At 40.5% G+C, this 20,156-nt stretch overlaps 1 protein-coding gene across 3 annotated transcripts in view; it reads right to left on the bottom strand.

The window, feature by feature from the left end:
- triob (trio Rho guanine nucleotide exchange factor b) overlaps positions 1–20,156 on the bottom strand; it is a 108,871-nt gene that overhangs the window by 82,589 nt on the left and 6,126 nt on the right. For 2 of the 3 annotated variants that reach the window (XM_087848026.1, XM_087848028.1), the window contains exon 2: positions 11,681–11,734. The exons of the other annotated variant lie outside the window; for it this stretch is intronic. In XM_087848026.1, coding sequence (XP_087704152.1) covers positions 11,681–11,734 — 54 coding nt within the window. The remainder of the gene's footprint in view (positions 1–11,680; positions 11,735–20,156) is intronic. 3 annotated transcript variants of the gene reach the window in all.

Here is a 20,156-nt window from a genome sequence, read left to right as displayed (position 1 = left end):
TTTGCGTGGACTGTTTATGAGCTCCTGTTGCACAGATCCATCACTTTCTCTTCTCCTGTCATCCTTCGCTCCTCTGCAGCCAACTTCCTAAGCACATCCCCTCTCTGTTGCCCCTCTCCTATCGCACCGTCGCCCTTCCTTGCCTTTTTTCCCCCAATCCAAAACAGTCTCTTCCAGTCATTTCCAATCACACCCTCCCTCTCCCCCTCTAACCCTATCCCCCAGTGAGTAGATTTTCACTAGACTCGTCCTCAACAAAGACCAGTGTCCTGTTGAGTACACACACAGCAAACACGGAACTACGGGGCTACAGCAGGAGGCCCCGACCAGGTCCCATGGTTATCCAGTGTTATCACAGCCCTGAAAAACAACTGGCTTAGAAAAACAGGCGCCACCGCACTATCTTATGGAACATCTGACTCATTGTACACGCATGGATACCCAAGTGATGCACAGATTCCCCACAACAGAGTGGTCAATAGTCACCAGGAGGAGAAAAGTGACATGTTTGCTCTCTGCTTCAGATAAATGATATAAAAAAAAAAAAACACTCTTTTGCATGAGCACAAAGCTACATTTTGCAGTGAAAAAAATAACCGCATGCAGCGAATAAGCAGCACTTACTGGTGGGAGTATATTTGCAACTTGCCAATTGATTTACAACAGTGTTTCTACAGAGGGAAAAATTTCACATCAATTCAGACAGTTGAGCAGTCCCAAATCTAATCTCATCTAGATGTTTTCAGGGTTTGTTCAGGCTCCTGACTGTCTCAGTTTTGTAACCATCCTCTGAGAGGAAAGGGGGGGTGAGAAAGTAAGGGTGCGAGGACTAGGGGACGATGAGAGAAAAGACAGAAGAAGACTTCAGGATTTGTTTGTGCCTCCTCATAATTTGCTCTCTTCTATAGCCATTTCATTTTTGGTCTTTTATGACTTTGGGGGCCTCAAATTCATGCTCAACTCAGAACCACATCTGCATCCAGACTCCACCCTGACTACATATAGATAGGATGCAACACACAATCATGTTATACGTGCTTTCTGTTTTTAGCAGTGCAACTTCTCCATAGTAAACACAAACACAAACCGCACCTATGAACTAAACACGGAGCAGATACGCAGAATTACACGCAAATAACACATAAAATGACAGTATTACGAGAGAAAAAGAGAGAACGAGATGGGGAGGGGCAAACACAAGTCCCTGCACTCTTTACACTCACACAGTAGGGGTCACTAGACGCATTTATCAGTTATTCATTGGTAGGAATAGACATATTTTAAAACTGAGAAGATAGCATTTATCCAATTAGTTTCTGGGAGGAAACTCCTTACCAGCAAAAAACAAAGAGATATATCACTTTTTAAGCTCCAACATCTTTTCAACATGAAAGCCATGAATTGGAATTGTTAACTGATTAGTCTTAATCCGCCTAAAGCCACTAATTACAGTGGCCAAGTTAATTATTTTATTTGCATGATTTCTTTAACATCCTGGGCCTACACTCTGGCATCTTGCTCTTTTTTCCTTCTCTAAGCTGAAAGGCTTTTGTACCAAGATGCCACGATGAATAAAATATTCGCCCTTAAAGTATACATTTGAACGTGGAACGCAGCATCCTCAGGGAAAAACTGCGAGTGGCTGAGCGCTTTCGTCTTGAGCTTTAGTATTCAGCTACGGCGTTTGATTTCTGGACGTCATTCAAAAAACACATTTTCATTTAACGCTGGAAGAAAGGAATATCATCAGTCTTGGGTTCGGCAAATTACGTCGACAGCGCTGACAACTTATTACTCTGTCACAGAATACGTGCATCAGCAGCCATGTCGAGAGGGGGGAGAAAATGGAAAAAATTATTTGATTATGTGGCTTTCTGCTTTGAAAATCAGGCGTTTCTGTCTTCAGTTAGCACAACTTAAAAACACTTCCTCCCAAAATTTAAATGAGTAACAGGAAACCAATAAAGCAGACATTCCCAACATTAATGGCCCTAATATTCCCATAATCCAGCCGTATAAAACCGTATTGACAAGCAGCTTACATATTAAAAGCTTACAGGTCACTAAACCCTTTTTCTTTTCCCACTGCCAAGGAGGTCACAGCTCGCTGTCTGCTCATGTTTTGATCAATGAATAATATGAACAGGTTATTTGATATGCCGAGCAGCTACAGGCTAACTTGTTCAGGTGCAAGCAGAAGTTTTTGGTGGCTAATATTAGCCACTGTTGGCAAACAGCATAAATCATTTGCTGATAACTTGACCACCTTGACTACTCTTTTGTACTTGCACCCCTGGTAAACATTCATCCTCTAAGTCGCCACTCTTTAACTAAAAACCTAAAAAAAAGATATTTTAATCACCACCGTGGACTCCAGCTGCTCGCTCAAAGTTCGTATCTTCACTTTGAAGTCGGTTCAGCTCTATTACTTGTCTTTTATGTTGAGAACTGCTGGCAAAGTGATATGCTACACCTTTATAGATTTTATATATGGTCTTGCTGGTGGTCACAGCCCTTTCTATGTAAACATAACCCTTTGCAAGAGGATAGGCAAGGCCTCGTGACTCACATGCATTAGTTAGTTACCCAACAGACCAAAAATAGGTGGTTGTAACACTGCTGAGAAGTAGCTCTAAGCATAGCTCAGCAGAGTTTAATAGAATCCAAACGCTGCCAATGGAAATAATGCATTTTTTTAATGGGCATTATGCATATGTTTTGGATTAATCGGCAAAAAAACAAACATAACAATAGATGAAAATTTCAAAGCCTGTACTTTTCTTTGCTGTGTTTGAAATAAGTCAGTCTAGTTTTGTTTTATCATATCATATTTACAAGCTTTTACAGACATGATCCGGATGGTCAGTCAGCTGACCAACAAAGCAAGCAGCATGCCAGCACAGGAGGGATCCCAGCCAGAGGATAGTAGATTGTATAGCCTCTCTCATTTAAAAGTTTCAAGTTTCAACAACTAAAGCCGTTACCATCTGGGTTTCTCTCCATTATAAACACTGCCCTAGTGAGTGTCAACTCTTATCTTGTGTTGACACCATATTAGTATAAACCTGCAGGGTATAAACCAATCTAATTCATAAGAAACTGTCGTTATTAGTTCCGCTGCATGTGCTTAAATGCCTGAACTGAACTGTGGAATCACTGTAATAGTCCAACTGCCACATTTCTGCAGTGCAACAAACCTTTGACTACAGTATTCCAGCATGAAAATGATCCAGTTCACTGCACAGATGCAACTACTATCAACAAATCCAACATCATGCTCCCACTGCTCACTTGAATGAATGAAGAGAAATTTTAGAACAGGAAATCAGATGTTTTGTCATAAATCAGCACTGCTCCTGCAGCAGCTCAAGCATCGAAAAGTGAAATTATGGTCCTTTTGAAAAGGATGGAGCAGGCGTTGCAATGATATTCCTCTGTCCTCGGAGCAGCCAAGCATCCTTTATAGCCCTGGAAACAAGCAGCAACCAGCAAGCGCACGTATACACCCCCCCCACCCCACACCCTTCCTGTTCAGCCCCTCCCCCGAGATGGCTATTTCCAGCAAGCAATTGGCTGATGCGCAGGGGGAAGAGGTTGATGGCGAGTGGATGGGTGATAAGAATGGAAACCCTGACTTCCTATGCTTCAGTGCTCTCCAGGAAAAGGCCAGCTAAGTGACAGAGGACAAGATGATAATGATGTGAGAAGTAAGAATGATATGATGGTGTGGAGGATAGGGAGGATGCGCGGTGGGATCTAAGCTGCTGAAGATGAGCTGCATCATCTAAATTCTAATGAAATGCTGTCTGGAATACGTCTGTATTTTATTACTATTAACATGAAGTTTTGCAGATTCTGATGAAAAGAGTGGACCTGACGTTAACGGTGCAGGGGGAAAAAAGTGCAGAGGAACTCACTGCCTGAACGTCAGGCCAGATACATTTCACAACAGATGGAACCAATTAGCAGACAGCATGGCGGTGTAAATTTCTGCATTTAAAATGCGTGCTTGTATGTGTCAGGGAAACCCGATCAGCAGCACATGGTAATAAGGAAAACAAATATCGATAAAGCTATGAATGACCTAATCCTCAAGGGAATATTGGTCATAGTGTTGGGGTGTAGCTGGAGGTGTCTGAATGTCCATAGGTTGTGGAGAGGGAGCGGTAGCTGATCCCAGCTGACAGAGTTAAAAGCAAGGTGCACCATGCACACTCTGACATCCTACAACCAATTTAGAACCACCAAATAACCTGAGATGCCTCTCTTTGGACTTTGGGAGAGGGAGAATATGCACAGAAAGGCTCAAGCTGACCTACAGGTACAAGCAGAAAGGTTCCTGGTGACAGTGATAACCACTGCACCACCCACACAATGGCTCTGAAATCCCTTAAAGCAGCGGTCCCCATCCCCCGGACCTGTACCAGCCCGTGAGTCGTTTGGTACCGGACCGCAAGAGTTGAGGCTTGGGTGTGAAATTTATGGTTTTCAGTGATTTTAGCGGGTTTTGTTTTGTTTTATCGTTTTTATCGTTAACTTGGTTTTCCTGGGTCTTTTCCCATGTGTTATGAATAAATCTTTTATTTTGGTACCTGTACTGGTTTTATTTTGTTGTATTTATCCGCGACACCTTAAAGGCCGGTCCGTGAAAATATTGTCGGACATAAACCGGTCCGTGGCGCAAAAAATGTTGGGGACAGCTGCCTTAGAGCAACACATTCAAACATATAGGGTAACTCTATAACTAAATGGTCAGGTGGTAAATTTCCAGATGTAATGTGGGTTATTTTTACATGGTACCTACCTACATCATTGCCTTTCTATGATGGCAATGAGTACTGTATAAAGAAAGATTGTATAAAGAAAACAATCACATTTACTTCCTACAATTTACGTGGTTATTGCGTTTTAAAATAAATCTCAGACACTACTGGACCCATTAAAACACATGCACATTTTCAATCAGTTTAATCATCATCCTTTTATTCAAATAATAAATTGCACAGCTTTTTGGCTCAGTAACTAATAACTCCAGTAAACCTGTCCAACTCTTTTTAAGAGTAGTAATACAGATATTTAAAGCTATGCTCAAAATTCATTATCAACTGACAAAAACATCTACTCTACAGTGTGCATGGATTAAATAAGAACAAGACTACATTTCACTAATAGGCTCCAGCTTAAACAAGCCAGAGTGTGGTTTGGAAAAAGAAACTTTTTGGATTCGATTGTCTTATTATTTGCAGCCATCGGAAATGCGGCACGGCCAAACAGATATCATTATGTTGATATCCTGTCACAGAAGGATGCAAGCTGTGCTCTTTAAAAAAAGAAAAGAAAGACAGCCAGTGTTCTACAGCATGATCCAATTAAGGTCGTCTGCGCAAACACATACGCACACGTACAAAAGAGGTCAGGACGCACACATCCACATGCAGAAATGCACAGAAGGTTCACAAAGACACACTGCAGAGTGCAGAGTCCAGCTGTCTCTGTGTAAGACACCACAGGGAGTCTAACTGGCTTTCCTCTCTTTTATCATATCTCACGAGTTTGTGTGTGTGTGCGTGTGTGTGTGTGTGTGTAGCTGTCAGGAAGAATTTGGTCATTTTAACTCTAATAACTATGTAGCGGCACGGGAGTCAGTTAACTCTAAACCACGATATTATTGAGAGGCTGTGATTCATTACACATTCCAGTGAACACTTTGCAAAGTCCCTGTTCCATAGTAGTGCATGTATAAGGTCTACCTGCCATACTAAACAGTAAGCATGCCGTAGCTGTTACACACATAGATGTTAACCACACTATGCACACTTTTTAGGCTATAGCACAAGCTACACTGACAGATATAAAATGTTATGGCACACTGTTGAATACACAATAGATGTGAGATTAATTAGCCATCTGCTTTTACGATAGTTCAAATTAGGTTCAGAGAGTCTTTAAACCACAATATTAAACACACACGTTGTGTGCTGTGGAAGTACATCTGTGAACTTACAGACTTAACTTAGGTTACAGTATAGCTGCTTTCCATTTGTCTCCTCATGCCGCCTGTTTTATTAGAGCTTTCATGACCTTTTGTTTCACCCTTTTGGTCTGTTCTCTGCATTTAAGTTGAAGTTAATTACAAATGAAGCTAAAGCTTCATTTAGATACCAGATAGAAAAAAGAGCAAGTAAACAATCAAACAGTCAAACACACACACACTCTACACTCCAGAGTTTAGTGTTTCCAATCCTGGCCTTTGCAGGGGAGGGAAAAAAAGATCCAATGAACTCCAGAGAAAACCACTTCCTCTTTGCTTAGAAGTTTGTGTGTGTGTGTCTGAGTGAGCCTGCCTGCCCGTCTTACCCGCGGTGCACATGGTTAGCATTCAAAGCCTAGTTCAATAGGAACCACACAGTGAGCTCAGTATGGGCAGAATGGGAGACTGAGCTCACAGCTGAATTAAACTGAACAGAAACATATGGAGGAAATCAGAGGAGAGGAATGGAGGAGAGGAGGGTTGTTGTTGTTTTTTCAGTCAACAAGTATAAGACTGAAAATCGCTCTCATCTAATTCACTGTTGACTGTCTGCGCTAGAAATTATTAGGCCAGAAAAAGAGATGAAAATCATCCTGACTAAACTGGCAGTTGGCTACTGTTGCAGATGATTATTTTGGAATGAGCCTCAGCATATCTGGGGAATAGTCCAACACTTTACTCTAAGCATGCTTAGTCTGTAAATCCATATGCATGCAACAGTGTTTTGGGGACACTTGTGATTTTGTGGTTAAGTGTCTTCTACAATCTCGGCTGTAAGTAATGCATTTTTTAAATCTCCTCTTCTATGACAAATTGAAATGAATTTGTAACGCTCAAACCTGTTAATGCATAAATCAATGCATAAAAATTAAATAAAACAGAAAAGTGATAATATAAGCATGGAAGTAAACCTCCACAGTATGTGCAGAATAAAAGCACCAATGTTTAGATGCGGGATGGATCCCTGCCCCTGTGTGGCACTGCGTGCTACTAGTGGAACAGATGAGTGCTGGCAGATCAGACACACGAGGCAGGTTGATGTTGAAGAAAGGTTAAAGTTAGCATGAGTTTATGGGATGCAGAAACATCACTCACCACTAAAGCAAGACCTAAAAATCGACCAATTCCCAGCATTACTTACACTTTTAAACCTAAATGATAACATAACTGATCGACCTTCTCTTTCTATGAAATGTGCAGCATATCTCCCAATGAATGAAACAGGCTGTTATTGTTCAAAAATAGCTGTATGCAGATTATGTAATATTACCTAACATGGCTCTGTTTTTTGGCTGTAAGTGTGATTCTAATAATGGAATCCCTTCTCTGAACCACTGCTTGGCCCACACAATGCTGCAAATATCTTCATTGAGCGACTTCATCCAGTATTTCTCTTCATTAGGATGCCATTTCATACGCCAATGCTAACATAAAACATTAGGTTTTCTCTCTATATATTTTTATTTGGAAAGACCTGCATCCATACAAAGATGTGGGAAAACCACAGCTTTTGTTATATCCTCACAACATTTGATTTTTTCATGAAAACTGCTGTACCCAGGCTCTACGGAGAAGTAAATTGTAACAATGAGGAAAGCTTGAGTGCAGCAGAAAGGGCTACACTGCTGTAACTTACAACATGTGGGCATCACGGGCCAATAATTCATGTGACCATCAGCTCATTATCTCACAGAGGAATGGCTACTGCTGTCTTATGTTCAAAAATATCTCCAATAGTAAGGTAGTCCACATGCACTTGCATTCTTTGCATCCAATGAAGTTGGACTAGACTGTAACACAAAGAGTTTATCAGGTGCTTGTAATACTTATGATAGGTCATAAGTATTACAAGTCTGCCAGTTTGATCAGTCTGCCTGCTTGACAATCCCATTTTATCTTAAACAAAATGAGTGAAGTAAAAGGAATGGACTGAGAACTTTATCTTATTAGATAAAACAGATATTCACAAAGTTTTACCTTTGTGGATTTTAATTGCAAAAGCCGGTGAGAAATTGTAATATATTGCAATATATGGGCAGTAACGCGACTACTTTTTTCAAGTAACAAGTAATGTAAGGGATTACTATTGCAAAAAAGTAATTAGATTACTGTTACTTTCCCATGTGTTACTGCCTTACTAAACCGTCGTGATTTTGTTTGTGATAGTGTCTCATGACGATGCCGTACAAGCATGTGACGCTCATGCGCAGATCAACAATGGAAAATATGGAGTGTGGGAGAGAGTGCGACCATGCAGCGTTTAAAGCGTGGATGTGCTGACATTACTTTAAGTTTTATTCTGTAAAAAGTGACAAAAACATTAGCGTCCACTGTACACTCTGCGTGAGAATAAAACTTATTTTTAGGAAGCCGCCACAGGAATGTGAAATTTACAGAGAAACCTCAGGATCCTCCCACTGATATGACCACTGCGGCACCGGGCAAACCTCCGATATCCCCACTCCTGCTAAACAGGTGAAAATACAGTGGCTTGCAAAAGTATTCTGCCCCCTTGAACTTTTCCACATTTTGTCACATTACAGCCACAAACATAAATCAATTTTAGTGGAACTCCACGTGAAAGACCAATACAAAGTGGTGTACACGTGAAAAGTGGAACGACAATCATACATGATTCCAAACAATTTTTTTTACAAATAAATAACTGAAAAGTAGGACTCAGTCCCCTGAGTCAATACTTTGTAGAACTCCCTTTTGCTGCAATTCCAGCTGCCAGTCTTTTAGGGCATGTCTCTACCAGCATTGCACACCTAGAGACTGAAATTCTTTCCCATTCTTCTTTGCAAAACAGTTCCAGCTCAGTCAGATTAGATGGGCAGCGTTTGTGAACAGCAGTTTTCAGATCTTGCCACAGATTCTCGATTGGATTTAGATCTGGACTTTGACTGGGCCATTCTAACACATGGATATGTTTCGTTTTAAACCCTGGCTTGAACCATATTTGACAGTGGGGATGGTGTGTTCAGAGTTATGTGCAGCGTTTTGCATTTTGTCCAAAAAGTTCTAAAGACTAATAGTTGTCCTATGGACAGATTCCCCCACCTGAGCTGTAGATCTCTGCAGCTCGTCCAGAGTCACCATGGGCCTCTTGGCTGCATTTCTGATCAGCACTCTCCTTGTTCGGCCTGTGAGTTCAGGTGGAATGTCTTGGTAGGTTTACAGTTGTGCCATACTCCTTCCATTTCTGAATGATCGCTTGAACAGTGCTCCGTGGGATGTTCAAGGCTTGGGGAATCTTTTTGTAGCCTAAGCCTGCTTTAAATTTCTCAATAACTTTATCCCTGACCTGTCTGGTGTCTAAATCCAATCGAGAATCTGTGGCAAGATCTGCTGTTCACAAACGCTGTCCATCTAATCTGACTGAGCTGGAGCTGTTTTGCAAAGAAGAATGGGCAAGGATTTCAGTCTCTAGATGTGCAAAGCTGGTAGAGACAAACCCTAAAAGACTGGCAGCTGTAATCGCAGCAAAAGGTGGTTCTACAAAGTATTGACTCAGGGGGCTGAATAATTACGCACACCCCACTTTTCAGTTATTTATTTGTAAAAAATGTTCGGAATCATGTATGATTTTCGTTCCACTTCTCACGTGTACACCACTTTGTATTGGTCTTTCACGTGGAATTGCACTAAAATTGATTCATGTTTGTGGCTGTAATGTGACAAAATGTGGAAAAGTTCAAAATACTTTTGCAAGCCACTGTAGATTTAAGAGCGACAGGACTTAGTGCTGCTGAATCTTTGATTTTATTTATTTTTTGCTGTGTTTTACTTGCATCTATTTGAAAGAGTGAGTGTAAACCCAAAACATTATTTTATTTTATATGCTGGAATATGCAGAAAATAGGTTTAAATGTTAAAGAATTTCTTCAAGTCAAAGACTGTTGCATGTAATTTAATTTTTTGCTTAATGCAATGTGCATAAAATTAAAAGATTAAAACTCATAATACAATTTTGGAAAAGAGGCTTTCCATTTGATTCAATTTAATATGACGGATTATGCATAAAATATAAAATTGGGCTGAAAGGTCTATTGCGTTATTACGTATTCAGGTCGTGTATCATGTTTTTAAAAAGTAACTAAGTAACTAATTACTTTAGAAAATAAGTAATCAGTAAAGTAACGGGATTACTTTTTTGGCAAAGTAATCAGTAATTAATTACTAATTACTGTTTTCAAGTAACTTGAACAACACTGATATATATACACACACACACATACACACGGGCTTAAACAATTCTTAACCCTCTTGCACTTTCTATCTAACAGGGCTGCAGACATACTCAGGTAAAGGGTAAAAGCTTGTATTCTTCATTAACATTCACAATACATGTTTAAAATGCACCACATCAGCACAAAAGCTTTTCCACAAGGACACCTGCAATTTAATGTTACAGTGTAATAGATTGCTACAGGCAATTTGCTAACCTGACACTTAATTCAACAGCAAGATGATTTTCTTCACAGTAATTGAGAATGAACAATGAACAATCAGCCATAAGCGGCCAATACAATCTGATTACCTTTGATTCGCCGTGAGCAGCTCAATTTCTTAATTTCTGCCCGATTTTCACAGAAACACAAAGACACCAATGCAGCTCTAATTTTTTTTGTGTCAGCTTCAGGAATGAAGTTCAAAGTTCACAGGATTTAGCTGGCTTGTTCCAATCATTTTCACATTAACACCCATTCAGATTCTGGCAACTGGGAATAATAGCCCAAACGGTCAATTGAAAAGCAGTCTTCTTTTCATCCCTGGATGACCCAGTTGGAAAACATCAGGTCAAAACTGTGTCTCACAATCGACTAACAATGACACTCTAATTCTGTAAAACCCCACATGATATGCTTTTTTTTTATTCACTCTTAGCATGACAACACAAATGCACTTTCTGTCACTCTGTGTCAGCTTTCCTGGCACGGATTACACCAATCCCTTTAATTTAAATCAGACTCTCTGTGGAAACAGTCCAAACACTTTTGGTGTTTTAGTCCAAGACCGATTAAAGGGAATGAACCGGGGCCAGGGAGTCAAGCCCACATTTATATGGTATAATCTATGATCTACGTGCATACACTAATATGGGCCATTTAACTGACCTGCTTATACCGCAAAACAAATCACCCTGGCAAGTGTGACTTGATATATTTTTAGTATGTGTGTCCTGGGGATATTAGGGCTGAGAAGCAACAAGGTCATGGTTGCTATCTGATGCACAGAGGAATATGAGTGTAATGGGATTGGACACAGAGAGCTTTGATGGAAGACAACATTTTATTTAAAGTGGACATAGTATATGGTGTGAGCCATGTTTTGGGGGTTTCAACACTGCCTCTCTTCTACCCACACAAATACATATACTATAAAACTATGCAGTCCCAGCCACGCTAAACTGGAGAGCATTTTAAGTGTGAGCCTTCCTTCTTTGGCTATAGAAGTCTTAACAAACACAAATGTGCATTTTACAGACGTCTGAGGCTTTCGTGGAATTCTGTTTGATGTGGGACAAATGAGATTGTGTATAACTTATTTTGTGATCACTAACTGCGAGATTCACGGGACGTTAAGAGATCATGTGCATCTATTCCCCTCTGTAAAGGGATTTCTGATTAGTCCCTCGTGACCTACCTGAAGTTTGACCGGGGCCATCCAGTTTGGATTCACATTTTGGAAGAGAGCAATCTAAAAAGAGACGGAGATAAAAATGAGAGAGGGAGAGAGAAATTTTAAGAAAGGAAATATAGAGCTAAAGGACTGCCCAGTGACCCACTAAAGCAGCAGCATGACCTTCATCATGTTTTAGTGTCCAAACATTAAAGCCTTGGGATTACAAATGAGAGCGAGTGAGCAATTCGAGAGGAGCCCTTTGATCTGCATATCTGGACAGACCCACCCTGAGATTAAACGCCATCAGACATTTTGTACGCAGTTCTACACACACACAGAGAGAGTTGTGTTTTCATATCTTAGTGGGGACATCTACCTGACATAATGCTTTCCCTAGCCACATACCCTAAACATAACCTAATTGTAACCCTGATACTAAAAAAATATTTTGAGTCTCAAAAGTGCCTTCAAACTCGTGCAGGCAGGTATTTTGTCCCCATAACGGCTGTTGGTCCCACAAGTACAGTAACATCCCAGGTTTTGGTCCCCACAAAGATATGTAAACATGGTACAAACACACATGCACGTTCACATAGATGTATAAATGTGCTGCTATATGTGCTACCTGTATTTATCAAGAATATAGGTTTTTCTGTGCTCTTAAACACACGCTTAGACATACGCTCACACACATATAGGACACCCAGCACTGATAAGTGAATTAACTTTTAAAAGATACCAAGTACAGCTGATGCCATAGTATCTACTGCCTGAGAAACCATCTTTAAGGAGCTAAAATTATTCAACCAGATATGAAAAAGCAAAGCTGCGTGTTTGGCAATTTCTATGCTAAGCGTGTAACACTACAGTTAAGGCAAATTTGGTCTGCCCAAACGGCTAAGCTGGAATCAATAATGTCAGTTTGAGCACCTCAATTAATTCAGGATAAAATAATCAATAATGACTCATTCATAATGGATCCTGTCCTAGTCCACACATCCAGCACACAAATCTAATTTTGCCAAATTCATACATAAATAAATAAGGCAACATTACTTCAAAGGGAACACTGATGTGAGAGACATTCCATGCCGATGACATAAACCCTTGAAAATAAATAAAAATGAATGAAATGACTCCAGACTGTAATAGAAGTTTCCCAGAAGTCAGTGCAGGTAACAGCTGGACCAAATGACCAAATCATCTTGCAGCCTGTAGAAGACTGAGAAACTCTTTCTGGGTCGCTCACTAGTTGTACACTATAGTGGCAAAAGATAACAGACAGGAGAGGAGAGGGGCAGCTTAGTCCTTCACTCTAACTTTTCCTGGACTCCTTTATGAAAAGAACAGCCTGGCATATGCTGTCGCCTAGCCAGGATTACAGTAAGCACCTGTTCACGCACAGTACGCTTCATTTTGTACAGTGTAGATAAAGTTTTTGGTCCAGTGAAAAGCACTAACAGAATTTTCAAGAGCTTATATATACATGCATGTACAGCAGCCTGTGAGAGACAGACAGCCAGTTGGAGATGCCAAAGGGAACACAAAACAGAAGGTAACCATCTACCAAATACTTTGAAATAAACAAACCACTAGGTTAAAAATAATTAAAAGAATCTTTACTTGTACCTGAGGACAAGGTCAAGCTGTTAGGAAGTTTTAAAGTAAGTAGGAACGATCCAGATTTCTCCAAAATCTGCACAAATGAACTTCTAGAGAATAAATAATGCAGATTATTTAATGTAAGAGAATTAATATAAGAGAAATGTCATGTTTACAAAAGGGAAAACAGAGGAAAACCCCTTTAGAGCAACGATGATATAGAAAGATGTTAACCTAAATCCTGTGCCTGTTTTTGTGATCGTGTAGGAAAAGAGAGAGGGAAAAAAAGTGAAATCGTGCACCTCTAAGTGTGACCAATCAAATTCATTTGAGTGCATGTGTAAATTCGACAACAGCAGAAGCAAGAACCAGTACTTCTGCAAGCCTATACATTAGGATGGTATGTTAGTTTGATCCTCAACCCATTTTATATAAAGGCAGAGAGGCTTTGTTGGCTAAGTCCGAGGAGCACTGGGCTGGCACTGTTCACGCAACACAGATCAGAGCCTGCTGCTGCCTTCAAAGCAAGAGTGAATGATGCAGAGTCAGTCTGTTTGCAAGGGGAAGAGAGACTACACAGTTCCTGCTGGACAGAGTAAGTACAGCTGTTGGCAGAAGACAAGCAGTCACGGGCAGCACACAAGCTCACACATGTATGCAAACACACTCTGCAAGCTGTGCTTTGATTTTACCAAAGCTGAGCCCGTGATGCACTTTAGTCCGATTTGTTGTTTTCATGCTGACTAAAGAGCGTCCTTGACTTGCCTGCTAAAGAAAGTAAAACATGCTATCACTGCAGAGAAGAGCAGTAAAGAGTACGGGTATATTATCAGAATCAGCTTAAACATAAATAGGAAAAGTGTTAAATTAAATATTCCAAAGTTAACAACACTATGTACAATATAAGCAAGATATTACAAGTGAAAAATAGTCCAGATGTCATAAGGAGGAGATGTAAAGTTTAATTGCAGTAGGTAGGAATGCTTTCCTGTGCTGTGGTACATCGTGGTAGAATGAGTCTTTTGCTGACCGTGCTACTGTGGCTTTCCAGTAGAAGATGGAGAGGGTGTAAACTAAGGAGCTTGGAAAGAAAAGCGTCTGGACTTCTTTAAGTTGCTTGAAGACGTTTCACCTCTCATCCGAGAAGCTTCTTCAGTTCTAGGGTCAAATGGTGACACCAACTGTCTGCCATCTATAATCCAGTTTTGAGATCCTTTCCCAGACGCCTTAACACCCACTCACATCCTGGGCCATCTGACAGGAAATCATATGATAGGGTGGGGGCAAGGTTTCACAATGAGCTCACCCGAAACCTTGGCTGATTGTGACCTGCACCCGTTTTCACACCTTGGCTGATTAGGTAGAGGATCATTAGGGGGTCCATTGTCCCTCTCGGGGGGACACTCCCACAGGGCTTAAATCTGGGACTCTCCATCATTTGACCCTAGAACTGAAGAAGCTTCTCGGATGAGAGGTGAAACGTCTTCAAGCAACTTAAAGACGTCCAGACGCTTTTCTTTCCAAGCTTCTTAGACTACGATGACCTGGATGACTGAGAACCTTCACAGAGAGGATGCAATAGATCGTCAAATACTGTCCGTAACTTGGACAGCATCCTCCTTTCTGAAACTGCTGTCAGAGAGTCGAGCTCCCACAGCATCACTGACCTTGTAGGTCAGTTTATTGAGTCTATTGCTATCCGTTGCACCACAGCGCAGACAATGGCACTGGCCACCACAGACTCATAAAACTTCCTGAGCATCATCCGGCATATATCAAAGGACCTCAGTAGTCTGTGAGCATACAGATGGCTTTGGCCCTTCTTCTAGAGGGTTTCTGTGTTTTTAATGAAGTCCGAGGATTTTTTTTGTCAATGTGATCACCTCGGTAACAGTATATGAAGTTTCATGAATGCAGCTTTTGCATGTGTGCTTCTGTGCGTGTGACAGAATATCAATTATTTAAAGTTACTGCCATCAGCCTCATATAAAATTCAACAGAAAGACTTAAATTAGGAGCTGTAATTTTTTTTAAAGCAAGAAACTAGAGTGCACAGTGTAAGAATGAGGCCTCCTTTTCTTTCTAACTCTAAAAAAGCAACTGGTATTCTCGCTAACTGGTTTTATGAATGGAAAAAAATAGCACACTGCCTGACACTTGACATGCTACCTTTCTCTCAAAAAGTATTTTAAAAAAATAGCCCCAGAACTCAAGCAGAGCACTGGCCTCATGAGTCATTGCTCGTGTTTTTTTTTCTCAAAGTGCTTTTGGTGAAAGTAAAACTGAGACACAAAGCATTGCATGATGCTCCTGACTTAAAAGACTCCACATTCAGATACTACCTTTGCCTGAAAGAGGGACGAGATAAGGGAGGGTATAAGCAGAAAGCTTGAGAAAGGAAGAATCCTATTTTCATTTATGAACATATGGAACTTCATACGATGATGTAAAGCATTTTATAATCTCTGCATTGGTGTCTCGGTTACTGAAGGTACAAGAAAAGAATGGAATTAGATGTGGTGGGACTTGCAAACGGAAGATCTGAATATTACAATAAAAGATCATTACTTGGATATATGACAACCCTGAGCAGAAGCGAGGTCTGAAGTAATGATGGAAGGCTGTGTGGGAGAGAAGTGGAGGAGGCGAGGAAAGGAATGAAAAAGGACAGAACGAGTGGGAGACTGCAGTTGAGTGATAGGCTTCGCTCTTATCAGATGGGGGATTTGCAGAAGACACAGAGACGAACCCACAGCTTATTTTTATGACCTGCAATCTTCCTTCACCCCCCCCCCCCCCACCCCCCCCCCGTGCTTCATAAGCCCGGGGCGACGTGGGTGGGATGTAGTGATTTATACATATGTGCATGTGTGTGTCATATGTATATGAATGTGCGTGTGTTAGAACACAAGACGAACCTTCTGGAATTCCTGGTTATTGACTTGACACTAGTAACCGATGCCATTCACACGTGTGCACAAATACTCAGCTGATCTTTCTGGATAATTTTTCTGTTAACCACCTTGAATGAACGAACGTGATCTCTGTCACGGTGCAAAATAAGGCAGCGTAGTTTCACTCAAGACCTTAAGTCAAATTAACTCAAGAAAATAAATGGCAAACTGAAAAGTTTGATTGGCTTCATTAAAGCTGAAACAACCGCAGCACACACTTCCACATTTCCTGTGTTAACGTAATGGCCCAGGCCATGTCGGTGTGTCTTCAAAGCGACTCCACAGATGTACGTGACATTTTACAACAATCAATAACTTGGTGTGATAGAGTGTATTACGACTCTCAAAAAGGTCGAGAGCCTTTGATGAGATCGATCAGCATGGTCTGGCTGTAAAACAGGTAATTGCCTCACTGTGCACCCTTCTTGATTGTCTTTGCCATAAAACTCTCTGATGAACTCTTAGAAATGGATCCCGATATCTGGCCCTTATAATACAGTGTACAGTAGGCTTTTTATATAAATTCACAGTAAGTGGAGGATTAACTCTTTATTAGCCATATCAGCAACTTTGTGAGGGTATTTCAGGCACACAGGCACCAGCATCTGGTCTGTTTATTGCACATACTTACCCAATTTGATCACAAGTGGGATGGAACATAAATGCCACTCCACTGCAACATATATGTTTAGGGGGGAAAATTAGTACATCTGTTTAAATTCAATTTGCTAATATCAGGGATTAATTACTTTCCATACAGTTTGACTCCTATATAAGTCTCACCACACTGCCAATGCTTTAAATTGAAATTAGGAATTATTAATGCCTTAAACACACTTTAAAGCTACTCAGTGGGTTAGATCGAACCCTATGGTGGGCCAGTTTTTGCTTACTGGCTGTGCACAACTGATTTATGGGTCTGTTATCTCTCTCTTATATGGAGAATTAATTTTGGAATACGCTGTTGCTTGCACACCTGTGAAAGATAATTGGATTTTGACAGAAGATTTGGACGTTCAGTAGTTGATAAACAAGCATAAATGGCTAAAAACACTGTAAGGCTCAGCATGAATGTGCAAATATTTATTATTTATGGTACAAAAACTGAAGGTATACAGTATTAAATGACCAATTTGGGAGAACTCAAGTTCATAAGCAGTCCTTTTGGTCCAGTTTGTATCACTTTGTTTTCAAGCAAGCGCTCTGAAAACAGCCTAAAACATTTCCTGGCTCCGAGATGTTGGCATTTAATATACATAATCTGTATGTTTTGTGGACAGCGTCTTAACTGTTGGCTTTAGAGCAAAGGTTCTAACATTTCTGACGAGTACACAAGAAAAAATGTACACGTCGGCCAAAGATACGGAGAATCTCTGCTGCGAATAAAAACAGCCAAGCAATGACGCAATGAAGAATAACTGGACTTTCGAATATTTCGAATGTTTGCTATCTTAAGACTGTTTGAAAATATGTCTTAAAACTATGCCAAAAAAATGCAGTTTACTGAATAGTTTTCTGATGCATGAAGTCTAAATAACACATAGTTTTACTCCAAATCTTTGTCCCACAAGGAGGTCGGCTAGGAGGAAAACACCCCGATGAGTGCAGCCACGCAAACCTTGGGCTGCGACCCGGCCAGTCATTCAACCAGCAAAATCTCCCCCCTTTTTGCTGACAGCTTCTCCATCTTTAGTCTGTGGCACTATGTGGATTATGATTGATCGACAGTTGCTTATAAAGCCAGTGGAGTTAAAACTTTGATCTGCAAACATGCTACAAGTCAATCTTGGACTTTACCCTGGTTTTCTCTGCTGCGTCACACTTATATAACAAATAGTTTATTGGTTGTTGTCATTTTTGGCTTCTTTTACTGATTTTTAACTATTACCAAGGTACTAATTCTTGACCACTGCCTTATTTGGCATTGGACGGCATAATCAGCTGATGATGGCTAATAAAGAAGAGTTAAAATAAAAGAAAAATGATTATTTAGTAGTGCTGTCAGCATTAATCTTGTAAAAAGGACGTAAACGCCATAACCGCATTAACGCCACAAATCTCAGTTAGCGAGTTAATGCGGATCGCCCCTCACGTGGGGCTGCACAGCGCTAACGCATTAACGAGCTAACCGCGCCAAAGCGTTAACAAGCTAAACACGCTAACACATTAACTAGCTAACCGCGCTAACGCGTTGCCGCTGTGCAGCCCCACGCACGGGGCGCTCTGCGTTAACTCGCTAACTCGATTTGTGGCATTAATGCGGTTATGGCGTTAACGTCATTTTAACAAGATTAACGCTGACAGCACTATAATTTAGGATTTATTTTATTTATTTGTATACAGTGACACAGAATGAGGATGCTTTATTTTTGTCACATTTGAAAGGCAGACAAAAGTGTTACCAATGTTTACCACTAGCCAGTTACTCTAAACCCTAGTTTTAAAGTAACGTTTCACATATAAAAATGTTGGTTCATGTTGTTACTCTGTGCAACACTGAAATACACTCATATATCCCAGCGTTAAGGAAGGCAAACCTACTTATCAGCCTGTTTCTTGTGATTGCAAACACAAATGCTGCCATGAAAGAGATTGTTATTTTGTCCTTGTGTAACTAGCATTTTACAAAAAGCATAGGGATATCTATGTTTTTCAAACTAGTCCTGTTTTTCTGTGGAAGTTTACCTAGCAGACTCTTTAAGCAGTGCCGGCTGATTTAGCAGCACAGGCACTGCCAATCTAAGCTTACAGTCTTTAACTCTGACCAACTGCCAATTAAGCTGCTCCGAGAAGCGACCGTAAGGTCTCAGCCTCAAGACCAGAGTAGCCTACATTTTGCAGGGTGTACTCCACCCAAGCCTCAGATCTATAATTTGATGACTGAAGGGTTTTTTTGTCCCTCTAAGTATGTCATGTCCTCTCTTTCTGGATCTCACTCCAGTTCCCCTCAATCCCACATTTACATTCACTTTCTTCAATCTGTTTCTCTTTGCCTTCACTCTGCCATTTCTCTCAGTACACACTGCATGTTTTAAGATGCATACTGCACTGTCTGTTAAAGTTCTCTTCCTCATCTACATGATTATATAAGATTTACGCTTGAGTCTGCAAGGCAACGCTAGGTCGTTATGCTTCCATCGATTGCAAGTGTGCTCAACAAAAATAAAGAATCACTGCTCAGTGATCTGGCTGCTATTGCAGCCTGCACTGGCAGAGGTCACTGGGTTCACTTTGGACACAGAGAGAAATGTCTCACTTTAATGTCAGACTGACTCTGGTAATAATGATTGAAGCATTTTGATTCTAGTCTTACTGCAAGAATTACTGAGGGACAAGCCATTAAAAGCAACATGGATGGAGCCCCAGTAAGCGTCACTGTTGTTTAGTCAGTCACTGGTACGATTCTGTAAACTTGTCTATGCAGTACAAGGTTGTCATAATAATCCCTAATAGTCCAAGATCTGATATCCCAATGTTGGTGTTGTTCCTACATCATGATAATAATCGTGGTCTGGAATCAGCATTGCAACTGGCCAGTGAAGTTGCCACACCATTATGTTAGCATTAGCCAAAGGGTTAGCTAGCAAACCAAAATGAGTTACCTAAATTTGGCTGACAGCAAACCTAACTTGATAATATATGTATGTCTTGTATTTAGTATTAACAAAGACAACATTTATTATGCTTATTATATGTTTTTAACAGTACAAGCACAACAACTGCAAATAGTTGTTCATGCCATAAAAAGTAGATCTTTGCAAAAAACCTAAACCCTAGGGCTGGGCCATATCACGGTAATACCGGTATAATGTTAGGCAATGATAAGAAAATGAAATATTGCGATAGAATATGGGTAAAACGTGCATGCGCAGTGCCTTTGTTTTCATACACACATGAAAAAGCATGGCGGCTATGGAGAATGAAAAGGGCAAAAGCGGATC

This window comes from Neolamprologus brichardi, chromosome 11 (assembly GCF_056152115.1).
Source record: "Neolamprologus brichardi isolate AB-2024 chromosome 11, ASM5615211v1, whole genome shotgun sequence".
Classification (NCBI taxonomy): domain Eukaryota; kingdom Metazoa; phylum Chordata; class Actinopteri; order Cichliformes; family Cichlidae; genus Neolamprologus; species Neolamprologus brichardi.
Note: the sequence above shows the minus strand (reverse complement) of the source record. Positions and strands in the feature narration are given on the sequence as shown.